The sequence below is a fragment of the Dermacentor albipictus genome, chromosome 3 (genome assembly GCF_038994185.2).
Source record: "Dermacentor albipictus isolate Rhodes 1998 colony chromosome 3, USDA_Dalb.pri_finalv2, whole genome shotgun sequence".
Classification (NCBI taxonomy): Eukaryota; Metazoa; Arthropoda; class Arachnida; order Ixodida; family Ixodidae; genus Dermacentor; species Dermacentor albipictus.
Window position 1 is genome coordinate 77,872,956 of NC_091823.1, and position 13,534 is coordinate 77,886,489.

Genomic DNA, 13,534 nt, shown 5'->3' on the forward strand with positions numbered 1-13,534 from the left:
CTCGACGTGAAGCTACGCTTCTCTGTCGCCTTTGGTTAGGAGTTGCCTTCACAAAGGCATACTCTACATTAATTGGAATGACTGACAGCGCAGCATGCGAGGTCCGTGGCACCGAAGAAAACATCGACCACCTGCTGTGCCACTGTCCACGATACACCCCTGAGAGACAAGAACTTGCCAAAGCTTTTCAAAAACTGGACAATCGGCCGCTTTCTGTGCAGGTGCTGTTGGAACACCGCCCCCATCGCCCGTCGGCCCATAAAGCGGTGAAGGCACTTTTGTGCTACTTAAGGACGACGGGCTTGTGCGACCATCTGTGACTATTAATGCAATTTCTGTACGGCCACACACGTCAGCGAACTCACCGCAATTTCCTTCTTTCCTTCCCTCCTCTCTTTCCCTGTTATCTTTGTTTTCCCCTTTCCCATTCCCCCGGTGTAGGGTAGCAAACCGGACGTTATTCTGGTTAACCTCCCTGCCTTCTCCTTATCTCTTTCCCTCCTCCTTCCCTACACATCTCACGCACATCACTTCAAAATTGTGTAAAATGTTCTGTCACATCATCATCGTACATAACCATTGCGTACACTGTATATATGGAGAATCATTTTATACATGTGGCATTTAGTTTATGTGTAACTGTACCTTTCCGCGGGTATACGTGATTATATGTTGGCGAGTGAGGACTTGGATACTACTTTGAAAATATGCCGTTTTTCGTTTTTTTTTGTGTTATCGTCTTGGTGGAATTGTGCCGTGATTGTGACTCAGTGCTTGTATCATCTCTTGTCGAAATAAACTTTTTTTCTAAACACACATAGAATGTAGGTGTGTGCTCTCGTATACATGATCATTTTTGTATATACACATAATTGTGCTCATTACTTTAAAATTGTGTAACGTGTTCTGTCACATCATCATTGTGCATAACCATTGTGTACACTGTATATATGGAACATCATTTTATACATGTGGCGTTTAGTTTATGTGTAAAGGCCCGTCCACGTTACCGGCACGGTAATATTGCCGCACGCCGTTTGCCGTTCGCAGAACGCCGTTTGACGGCGATTTTGCTAGCGAACGGCAAGATTTCTTTGCCGTAGAGAGGATGGAGCCGGGACCCATTTGTGCGGCAGCCGTACAGTGAAGTGGCCATGCAGCGACTGACTCTGGCACCGACGGCAGCCTCATCGCGGCTGATCGCTCGGCGGCGCCGATATCGTCTCTAGGCCTTCTCCTTTTCACTTGAAACCTAAAGCTGACGGCGCTTCGGAAGGAATCAGGGACGCTTACAAGCCGCAATATTTTCTTGCCGATGTTGCCGCTCCTCGCAATAACAATACATAAAGAAGAAAATGTGCTAGTATGAGCGGCCCCGCCTCCGGCTGCAATGCGAGCACAGCCGAGCCGGTCATTCTGCCGTCGGTAGCCGCGCACTGCAGCCGAGCTGGACAAGTTTCTGAGCTCTCGTTCGTGTTTAACGTTTGACCGTGGATATCGTGTTTCGTAAAATGTACAACTTGCGCACCACTTTATATCTGGCGGAGAATATTTTGCTCGGAGCATAAGCAAAGTATGTTTGCGACGCCGGTGCCGGAGGCGCGCATCTTCACGCTTGTCGTTCGTGCGGCGGGCGGTGCTCCGGCCGAACTGCCGTCTACTTTGGACACCTCTCGCGCGGAAGACGTCCTGCGGCACCGGAGACCGCTTCGCCGTTACGGCATGTTTGCCGCTAGCGCGTAAGTACCTTAACTGTGCCTTTCCGGGGTCTATGTGATTATATGTTGGTGAGTGAGGACTCGGACACTACTTTGAAAACCTGCCGTGTTTCGTTCTTTTGTATGTTATCGTACTGGTAGAATCGTGCCGTGATTGTGGCTCAGTGTTCGTATCACCTCTTGTCGAAATAAACTTTTTCTAAGCAACATGATCTGTTTTGTTTATATTAAGTATGATGTATTACATGTGCTATACCTTATATTGTACTTTACGTTCATACCACAGTTGTAAACGTGCCTACGGGTGAATAAGTTTTCCTGTCAATATAGCCGGTCCATTTATGCAGTGGCACCAGAAATGAAGGGCCATGTGCTTGACCGGGGCCAGGGCCCAGGGGAATGCGATAGTAATGGAGCTTTATTAAATCATTGCGGAAATTTCATACGAAGGTATTCGAGCGGCTAGCATAAATGACTGGTGACTGGTCGAGCATAAACACTGACTTGTAATACTGTGAAAACTGTTATTAGCAAAAATATTAAATCGCCTAAACGACAGGCACTCACCTAAGCATTACAGCAATGTGTGAGTATTTACAGCTCCACAGCAATGTGTCGAAATTTACAGCTCCACAGTCAGTGTTCAAATTCCAACGTTCTCTAATAAAGAACATTCCGCAGTACAGACATGACCATGATTTCTGTGCTTGCCATTCCTTCTTTCTTTCACTCATCAGATAACGCCTGGCATGCACCGTGCTGGAGTGCACCGTGTTTTGATAAACCAGGGCTGCAGGTTCTCTCACACATTTCAACGGAGTTAGTGGTATGTGTAGCCGCTCACCGAATATGGAAGGCTGCTCGGGTTACGGTCACGTTCTGTTTGCTACTTGGTGAACAACGAATAAAAAGTGGTTGGGTATGCGTGGTTCAAAATTTGGTCCCAAGCTTTTGTCGAGGTGACGTCCGACGCGGGATGCCGGTGAGGGACGCCGACACCAACGCCGGATTTTCTGCGACCCGGGCTCCTTAACGCTTTCGCGTTAAAAAGTTAATTGATTCAGCTGAAGTTGCCACCCAATTGCTTAAAGGCGACTCACGTTGTAATCGTGCAGCGCCTTTCGTTGTTAAATGTCGTGGCACGCGTATGCGCTTGATCGATGGCAACTTGTCAAGAGGCGAGAGTGATTAGCGTAAGGATATCAAAGCTTTGTTTGTGTAAGAATTACTGACTCTGAGCTAAAACCATGAGTGCGCCAGCCAATACATCGAGTGCACAAGGAAACCCGAAATCGCCAGAAATGATTGTGTCAACCGCAAGAATGCTGTCCGTCTGCATTACACATTGTTAAGAACGGCCCGCTGACGTGCAAGTTTTGCCAACCAGTTGCGACCGCGGGCGTCATCTTTTCCTGGAGCGTCGCCGCAAACCTCTAGCCATGGCGTGACTAACCCCCGTATGCAGAAATGCAACTTAAGTTGAAGCCCGTGCTTGACTTGATCCGAGTGACGCCTATCGGGAACGCGCCGAAGGAAACGCAGTGAGCGTCTTTGGGCACGTTAACGCCAGGCGTCATCTAACTCAAGTCAAGAATGTGCTTCGACTTAAGTTGCATTTCTACATACGGGGGTGAGTCGACTGTGTGTCGAGAACAATACGCGCGTCCTCCACTCTCCGTCGTTGGAGCCGAGTTCGACGAAGCAGGCTTTGTGCCTGCACTCGCCACCGCCACCCTGGTCTGCCGCGAGCGGGGAAGCGCTGCGGGGACGTCGACGGGGACCCCTTCCCACGCACCGTTCTTGCAGTAAGCCCCGAGTTCTACGAAGTCCGTGTGACGTCGGCTCCGGACCATGAACCTGTGTGTGTGTGTGTGTAAGTCGTCCCGCGGAGAGGCGGCGTGTTTACGATGACTGGACGAACGTTTCTGCCACCTTGGAATCGGGGGAGGACCGAGTGTTTACAAACTGCTGTTGCGCGGACGCTCAGTACACTCTTTCAAGCAGTCATGTCAGACTGACGTACTTTCTCTCGCAGTCATGCTAGACTGATGAATTGCACGTAAATACTGTAAATAAACCCATATTCCTCGTTCTTGATGAGAAGCAGTCCTTCCGCTCATCAACGTCCTTAGCGTGGGTAAGTTGGACGACGGCATGGGCCAGCTACCTTCTAATTCATGCCGGACTCCAATATTGACAGCGGGTTACGAGCGATGGGATTGAGCCCCCAATCCTGACAACATTGAGCAATCCATTTGGCGACGTGCAAGTAGGTATATCTTTAGTTCTCCTGCTGCTTCTCTGAGCATGTCACATGCGTCTATAATACAATGGGCGCTAGCATTGCCCCAGAGCCTCAGTAGCGTACGGTTGACATTATTTGTGTTTTATTGCGCAGACACGTCTTTTTCGAGCATTTCTCACAAGCTCCCTATCAAGATCTGCAGCCAAGCTGACGTCATTATCTGCGGCACAGTTCAATCACGGCCTATATGGGTTTCCCTCAGCAGACTTTAATTATTACAATATGGCATAAAAGAAGTCCCCCAATTGATTAACTTTTGCGTGCGTGTGCATATTTGGTTCAGCAATTAAACAGGGCTTCACATCTTTTTCCTTTTAGCTTCGCTTTCACCACTGTGTTATCTGTTCTCTGTGCGCTAACATTTATTAACGTTTTAAGAAGTCCACATGACGTCAATCAGAATACATAAAAAAGCACAGCTAGTTGGACGAGTTCATCCATCACTGGAGGCGTGTAAACGCGCCAAGAGACAGGGACGTAAGAAACGACTATGCGCTACGTTTGTCTTGTCCTTTCTTTCTTTCTTGTCCCTTAGGCGCATTTACAATTAGAAATCCCTTAGGCGCATTTACAAAAAAGAAAGTACTTCAAATGCTAAAAAAAATCGCACGTACACAGACTATCCCCAGTCGTTGTCGGTACTCGCTGTTGTTTTTGGTGAGCCCTTCTGGCAATTTCCCGAGCCTACTTCACATCATCAAGTCGGCAGAACACTCTTCTCAGCTTCTTTTCAGGATTAGGCGGAAATGTCATGTCTTTCGGAGAAGACTTATGTTTGCATGTTTTTTTTTTCTTCAGTCCGTATCGCTCCCTTTTGTTGCGAACAAATGGGACTACAGACATACTTTTCCCTAATGATCAGCTCGGCTATGATAGCCGGCTCGTAGCACTCAGTCGGAGTAAGCTCACAAATGCGCCCATACAGAAACACCAAAGACAAATCGGATGGGCATTAGGCGGTGGTACAGCGCGGACAATGAGACAAAAGCTCGAACAATATACCAGCTTCGCCACATGGATAGCTTAAATGGAGCGGTTTGCGCCAGCATCATGTACTCTCGTTTTCAGACAACTTCGACCCATTGGGGCAGTTTTAGAGTGGTTGGCACCGTTTCGGACCGCGGTCACATCGCTACCACACTATTTTTGCTTGATCGCGAGCGCTTCTGATTGTACGCTGTGCGACGTACACTAGAACAATGGGTCAGCACTGCCTTCACTTACTTGCTTTCTCTGCCTGCGCGCTGTTGTCTATAATGAACGTAGTGCCTTAACGCACCCACTACATTTAACCGATCAATGTGTGCTGATGCTGAGGGCTTCCAATCATGCATATGTCTTTTCGCGCATATATTGCGCAATAAAAACACGTATCACCCGTCTCCTGTCCAATGGGGGCGCATTAAAGATCTCTGATGGTCAAAATTAATCCGGAGTCCCCCACTACGGAGTGCCTCGTAATCAAATCCTGTTTTTAGCACGTAAAACGCCAGAATTAATTCAAAAGGCGTCTCGAGCTGCGCTGAAATTTCGCATTATGGAATGTCGTAATTGCCGTACACTGGTCGTTTCTTTTTTTTTCTTTTGCCTGCGGCAGTTGGCCTTACGTGACAAAAACCTTTGCGACACTTACACCTGACAAGGCAAGGCGACACGAAACCCTGCGCAATCACTGTTGCCGGACCGCCACATGCATCGGACTGTCGGGTCTTTCATTTAAAGGGAAGCTGCAGAGTCTGTCGAATTCAATAAGACGCTCATATACGGATGCGGGAACCTTATAAACCATGTAGGAAAAATTTTGGCTTTTTTTCAATTAGGAGCGACGTAATCGTCGGTTGAAATTGCGCTGTAGCTCTGCCCCCCTTTGAGTGAGCGAGCGGAGCGGAGACCGGAAACCGCGGTGTTGTGACGTCAACTCTGTTTCGTTCCTTCGCAGCGTCCGCGACCGTGCCTGACCGCGCTTGTTTCTGCGTGCGTGCCATCGTAATCTGCTTCGATCGACCCTGCATTCCTTTGTTGGTGCGTCTGCGTGTATGTAGAGTGGTAGTCAACGTGCGTGGTAGTCAACGTGAGTGGTAATCAACGTGAGTAGTAGTCAACGTGAGTGGTAGTCAACGTGAGTGGTAGTCAACAGATGAAGGTCACTACACGTACTGCATGAACCGGGAAGCTTTTCACGCGTTTAAACAGTCTTTGTAGATCGCCGACAGCTTTGGACAGCGCACGAATGCCGACGATCGCATCCCCGCTTACGTTCCACGAGGAGGCATGCAGGAACACAACACTACAGTTGTTTGACCGGAAACGAGCTCACTAGATCGGCGAAAGATCGGCGAGATCACTAGATCGCTTTGCAAAAAACATACTCACCAAAGAGCATTTCCAACACGAGGAGATCCCAAGACTTTGCTTTCGTTCGCGTCGAAAGCACTGCTCGCACCAGCATCGTTTGCTTCTTCGAGAGGCCGGCTCTTCGCAATCGGCTCGTACGTGTAGGGAGTAACGCCGAACTCCTCAGAAATAATTGGAGCACGCTTTCAAGAGTGGAACGCGACAGCGTTCCCGTCGACCCGCCAAGGGGTGTAAGACAGTGGGCTACGGCGCAGCGACTACGCGCCCCGCATCGGACGCGGTGAGCGTCGAGCAGCGCCGCGTTCGGCGCGGCAACGAAATGTGCGCCTGAGCAAGCGACGCACGCCTGAGCCTTAGAAACGGCTCGTTTCTAAGGCAACACCGCATTCACTAGAGACGCTTTTGTAGCGCTTTGAAGCATCGAACTCGTGGCTCAGTGGTCAATAAAGAAAAATGGCTGTGGCTTAGCTAAGGTTAAGCCCAGGATGCGAAGCATACTAGCCTTTATTTTAGTTGTTGAACCACTGTTTAGCCTGGTGAACTGCTGTTGCTTGGCTATATTTGGTTCGGCTAGACGAAGAAACAACTCATGCGTTACTCTGCTTCGCCTTCAAGAGTGGAACACGACAGCGTTCCCGTCGACCCGCCAAGGGGTGTAAGACAATGCGCAGCGACTACGCGCCCCGCATTGGACGCGGTGAGCGTCGAGCAACGCAGCGTTCGGCGCGGCAACGAAATGTGCGCCTGAGCAAGCGACGCACGCCTGAGCCTTAGAAACAGCTCGTTTCTAAGGCAACACCGCATTCACTAGAGGCGCTTTTGTACCGCTTTGAAGCACCGTACTCGTGGCTCAGTAGTAGCGTCTCCGTCTCACACTCGGAGACCCTGGTTCGATTCCCACCCAGCCCATCTTGCAAGAGTTGAGCCAAAGCCACCTAGAAACAGTCTCTGTAGCACGCCCCAACCTTCGCTTCTCATTCCAACGAGCAGCTCTGTCTCCAGAAGGCATCTCACCTCGTGAGTGTCTAGCAGAGGCAAGCGCAGCTGCTTATATACCGCCGCGACGGCGCGAGTTGGAGCCCCGTTTATCCTCTGTCGTGACGTCACGGTGTCACGTGGTATTGAAGGCGACACCGCCGCGCCTGAGGACCTGGGTTGAGCTCTCGTAATATGCTTCGCATAAAAAAAAAAACTCGTGGCTCAGTGGTAGCGTCTCCGTCTCACACTCCGGAGACCCTGGTTCGATTTCCACCCAGCCCATCTTGCAAGTTGTTTTTTATTCATGAAGTGCCTGCTGGGATTTATCGCTCACGGCCAACGCTGACGACGCCGACGCCGACGACACCGGCTTTTCTGCGACACGAGCTCCTTAACGCTGTCGCGTTAAAACGCAGTCTCTCTAAATTTTCCATTACCGTCTCAGAAAAACAGCACCAAACTACCTGGCACCGCGCTTCATGTGTAGCGGCAGCGGTCGGCATTGGCAGAGTTGACGTCATGAGGCGCACCGACCAATCACAGGCGGAAACGAGACGCGCGAGCTGGGCGTGTCCGCTGCTGCACTTTTCATCGAAATAAAATATATTTGCGCTTTCTTTCGCTCAATTTCGATACGATATTCGAATTCGGAGGGTTGAAAACCATTATGTACAGATGTTCACTCATTTTTTCTGGAGAACCTTTCAGCTTCCCTTTAAGTATAGGCATCTTGCGCATGAAATGTTTAGGCATGACACCAGTTTCGAGATATAAATTCCCGAAGTTTGCGGAGAAATGCATTGGCCTTCCAGTAACTTGTGTGTTTCAGTGCATGAAACGACGTTTTGTTAACAAATTAACTGGAACGCCAATGCATTTCTCCGCAAAGTTCGGGAATTTATATATCGAAACTGGTGCCATCTTGAAAATTTGTTCCAAATGAATCCGCCTTTGCGAACTCCACTGCTAGAATTTCTACATTTCAATATGGGCCATATTGTTATTAGTTAAAAACTTAAATAGCAAATTCTTATTGATTAGTTGATTTTGCATCTCAGTTTTTTTTTCTTTTTTGCAAGTATTGTCCGCCGCTTCGAGTAGACCATCTCATGGACTAGCATAGTGATATCTGCAAGAGGAAACTTTTAAAGATTTTTGAAAGTGTTCGCTGAAACACCCTGCATAGTCATAATCATAAATCTCAGTACGCCTACGCATTCATAAGGCATTCTCATATACCGGGTGTTTCACGTAACTTACATGATGCGTGGCGATTTTTTTTTTCTTCGTCGTTTAATGAAAGCCCGCGAAATATGAAACAAAACCACGTGACTGCGCTCGTGAGCTATCGTATTGCAACGCTCTCAACCGTGCTTCGAGCCTTTCGCTTATCAGGAACGACGGCGATTCGTTACCGTGTGCCACCGTTGAAGACGCTGGCGCACTGGGAAGCCGATGCCTATAGCCGCGGCCGCCCAGTTCGACACGGTCCGCCCGGGCGGTTCTTTCGCACGCATCCCGGTTAGGAAACAGGGCGCTAATTGCGGCAGGAATATTTAGTTCCACTTTTACGAACAGGTTTCATATTTGCTTACTTCCAGTCCCGCAGGCAAATGTCAAGCCATTAGTGGTTGTCGAAAGATGTGAAACAAGATCAGGCTTGGGACAAGAGCAGTATTTTTTTGTGAATATTTTCAATACCGGAAGATATCGATATCTTAAAGCTTTCTACCGTGCTGGAAATATCTTCAACGGTAATGTCATTGCGATTCGTGTACCTCAAATTAATATCGGGAAATTCGGGCACGTGGGCTTGGCTTGTGAACATAGAAGAAAATAATGAATTAGAAGCGTATGCGCAATCAATATCAGAAAGGGGAATGAGGTTCTCGTTAGGCAAAATGTTGTAGTTGGTGTCGTGACTTCGACTTATTATTTGCCAGAATTCCTTGGGCTAGCTTTAATTAAAAAAAGAAAATATTTATGTTTGCCAGTACTTATGGCGGAAGTGTAGTTCATTAAATAGTCTCAGTGTTTTTGCCAGGCAGAGCAAGAACCTGCGATTTTCGCCATTCTACATAGCCGCCCTTTTTGTTTTGTTTGTTTGTTTTTTGTTAGTGAGACAACGTCGGCCCTTCGTAAACCAAATATTAATTTTGTAGTTGGTTACAGCAATCAAAGGAGCGTGCTTCTTCTGCTAACGCATACACCTTTTCTCTGAAAAGTGCCCAATTCTCTTCAGGGGAACGACTGTAAAAAGGCAAGAATATCCCTATTATATACGCATTCGGCGACAAATACGGCTAAATATATCCAATAGCAACTATCTTGTGTTAGTTCAGCGATATGTTTTCATTACTTTGAAATTTGCTTTAATGTGTTTTTGTTGTGAGAGGGATGTGGCCTGTGAGTATAATTTTATGCGTCTTCGCACTCACCTCGAGTGACGCACTGCCCGACACACACCTCCAGTTTTGCTTGTTAGCGGCACCGTTGTCGCCATGCAACAGTGCAAGACGTGAGCACTGGCCAGCGAAACACCACCTTCCAATTCCCTCTTTTCTTTCCTTAACATCCTTCTTATATACTGACAACCTCCACACCATAATATCCCTAACGTGCTGCCATGGCGTGAATGTTTGAGCCATGGAGTGGACCTTGAATACCTGTTCATGAGGTCTAAACACTATTTCAGCGAGTAGAGGGATTGACCCAGCCTTGTGTACCTTTCTGGCTGCTGCGTATAACATGCTGCTGGCGCTCCAGAAACGATGATGAAACGGTTATTTTGACCCAATGTCAAGATCATCTTTATCCTAGTCCACCTTCAAAGCCCCGCGTATTTTGCCATGAACTATCTTCTTCGGCCCCACGCTTGCCGATACCTTGGTTATTTATTTGTGTCATGCGTGACCACGATTGTTTTGTCGCGGCTGATACCTCACGTTATGACGTGCCATTTCATAACAGTGGCGACATCACCTTGACCGCATAGATTCAATGATAAACTAATCCCAACTCCAATGTGACTGTAGTTCCACAAATCTTACTTGTTATTAGTGTTACGTCAAAAAGAGGCCTGTAGGACATCCCCACCACTATAGGCACAGCTTCCCCTTATTGAGGAGAAGGTCGCGAAACAAATTCTCTGCCGCATTTATATCGAGAGGGACGTTAAAGAGCTCTAGGTACCAAAAATTATTCCACAATCTTGAACTACACGTCATATATTGTTCCTCGTGTTCGTATGGCAGTTAAGCCCAATATAGGAATGATTGAATCAATTATCAAAACACCAAGCGCTGCGGCAAGAAACAGCCGTGTTATGTGAGCTCGGCCAGTCACGCGGGTTGCCACGGGCTCCCGACGCAGCATGCATATTCTGGCGAGATAGACGTCTCGCTGCCGCTGATGACCCTCAAAACACTTTCACACTGACGTATACGCGCCCGAAGCCAGCGGCACGCTCGAATCGTAGCAACAGCAGCCATGGGACAATGGCTGTTGTTTGGTAAGCAACAGGTTTGTCCTGGTCAGGTCGCATCGATGAAACAGCATTACATGGACGTGTGGCTTTATCTATCCGGTGTGGATAAATGGTTCGAGTCGGAGACCGCCCACTGGTGTTCATCACCGGTGGGCGGCGCGTTACCGTGTTAGCAGGCGGCAAATGTCGCTTATGAAAAAACCGCTTTTGAGGCTGCATTGGTGGACCGTATAGGGTGACAGTAGTTCACAGAATGCTTGCTTACGAAAGCTATTGGAAAGCAGCGGGGGCGTTTCTGCTCACACGAAGTTCGCGTGGGCGGCTCTTTGATAACGTCAGTGACAGCGACCAGCTTGTCGGCGTTCGATGTGCCGTGTGAACGCCTCGGCATGCACGTGCAGTAAACAAGCAGCGCTGACAAGCGGGGTTAAGCGCCGTGGAAAGGCGCCATTTTGCTCGCCCGCAAAAGAGCGTGTTGTTGAAAACGTGGAATAAATGTGCGCGAGACACATGCGTCAACATTTGTTCCGTCTGTGTTTTCATTCATCGCGTGGTATAAAGACAGCAATGCGCCAAGCATACATCATACTGCAGCTGTATATTTGAGCACTGTGTATTGGCAACGCTACCGCGTGTTACCGTGGAACGGATTATATTAAAGCTGAGATATGATCTCAGTTCTGAAATCAGTCCGCCATTTTCGATCATTCCGTCCACACAGTGCTGGAAACATAATGAAGGGGCTTTTCCTGTTTGATTTGTGCGCGCACGCGGATGTTTAATGTGCTGTGGTTGCGCGTTTGCTGGATCGTGCTTAATTATTAACGGCCTTTCCAGGTCAGCACATTATTTTGGAGAGACTATCCAGGACTCAGCGAAGGTTGGGTCAACAGCATTTGGGCCGGTTTGGTGCAAGCAGAGTATTTAGAAGTACATACCGGCCATCGTCACGTTTGTGCTGCCACCATCACTGAAAGGAGGGCCGGCGCTTCGGGATAGAACAATGTGTGCGCAACATCATGATGTCCAAGAGTGACAGAGTTTTTTTTCAATCTATTTGCTTGCTATAAATGATAGGCAGGCGGCTACTGCAATGTTCACTAATCGCGCGGTGCGATGTTACAGCTTAACAGACAACCATGCAAGCCGGAGCGAGTGCGGAAGTGTTGCGAAGTTCTGCTTGCAGATGATTGCCTTCTGGGTCATGACGTTGCAATACATCCGCCTTTTAGAAAACGATACTGTACTTTAGTTGTAGAGATGCTAGTATAGTAAATTATGCAGGGTGCTCTGAAGCCTGCGTATTTTTCAAGGTATTTATGTACCTTTACGTTAATTATTGCAGCTGACCCGTTCATTGACATGAAATGGCGTGAAATGACTGGGGGTGAAAAAATAACAATGGCCACGCGTTTTCTGGGGATATTGATAACTATAGGGACGATGATAATACTTCAAGACATGATACTCCCGTGCAATGCCAACTTCAGTCTTGTTGTCGCCCATAGCATGGCTGGCATTGGAAATGAAAACACTTCCTCCACACATGAGACAATGACATTAAACGCTAGAAAGTAACAGGAGGGAGGAGGAGGAGGGGAGGGGGCATATGCCTAAATGCCTGCTTACTGCAGCCTGCTGAAAAGAGCGTGTCAGTCTGGTAGGAAGTCGTTTTGATGATCCCACTCACTCAAGTAAGAATCATTTGGCCAAAGCGCGATTATGAAAAAGGAAATGTTCAGTACGCACCACAGGGACTCGACGAAGCTCCAGATTTTCGGTATATTTCACCTGCATATTTTTTACGATCCGCCGGTGAAGTTGCAAGGCGCGTTAATTTTGGCCACAGCGCTGTTGTAAAAGTTGTCTCATTAATGACGTACTTGGAAAGGCTTAACCACGGCGTGCAAGGAACGAAACGGAGGCTACTCGTCGTTACTTGAGTTCTTCCTTCTCGTTGCTGTGAAAAGCACCCAAGAGCTTGTCTCATTGCGCCTTAGCAATGATAACGCGCAGCGCACGCATGTTGTGGGCTCAAAGACGTGTGGTTGTCAAGCGTGGTCTTAAATGCACGCAAGCCACACGCACACACGCACGCGAACACGCGCCGCAACATATGTACATGAGCGCGAATACATGCATGCGAACAATACTACTACTTTGACAGTAAAGCGGCAAATACGCCGTAGTGGCCTTGTGGCTTTGGCATGGCGCTACCAAGCGCCATGCCGTTGGGTGCACGTTGAAGATCCCCAGGTGGTCAAAATTAATGCGGAGTCTCCCGCACTGGCATTCATCTTAACCATATCATGGTATTGACAAGTAAAACCACAGAAAGTCTAGAAAAAATTAAGTTAGTAAATTCTGTGTACGAAAGTAATTAATCAAAGGAGAGACATCAAAGTGAACTAGCAAATGTTTCCAACCAGACACCAGAAACTTGCATGTTGGTTCGACACCACACAAAGCTTTAGAGTATACATACGTCCGTGTTTGGCTGAAACGTTTAGCTGGGGAAAAATATGAATAAATGAAAAACACTGTGTGATTATGGACATAATGTTTTCTTGATAAGCCCATAAGCCATCATCCCATGTGCGGCTTTATAAACGTTGGCTTGCGTGAATCACAACTTTCCGAAGGCACCCGCGAAGCCAAAACATGTCCCTTCAGAGTAATCACCCAGGGGAA

At 48.0% G+C, this 13,534-nt stretch overlaps 1 protein-coding gene across 3 annotated transcripts in view; it reads right to left on the reverse strand.

The window, feature by feature from the left end:
* LOC139057418 (uncharacterized) overlaps positions 1-13,534 on the reverse strand; it is a 222,565-nt gene that overhangs the window by 183,676 nt on the left and 25,355 nt on the right. Inside the window, exon 1 of one of the 3 annotated variants that reach the window (XM_070535641.1) lies at positions 11,782-11,803. The exons of 1 other annotated variant lie outside the window; for it this stretch is intronic. In XM_070535641.1, coding sequence (XP_070391742.1) covers positions 11,782-11,788 — 7 coding nt within the window. In that variant the 5' untranslated portion in view covers positions 11,789-11,803. Of the gene's footprint in view, positions 1-6,396; positions 6,496-11,781; positions 11,804-13,534 lie in introns of those variants that run through there. One more of the 3 variants, XM_070535640.1, reaches the window with a different exon arrangement.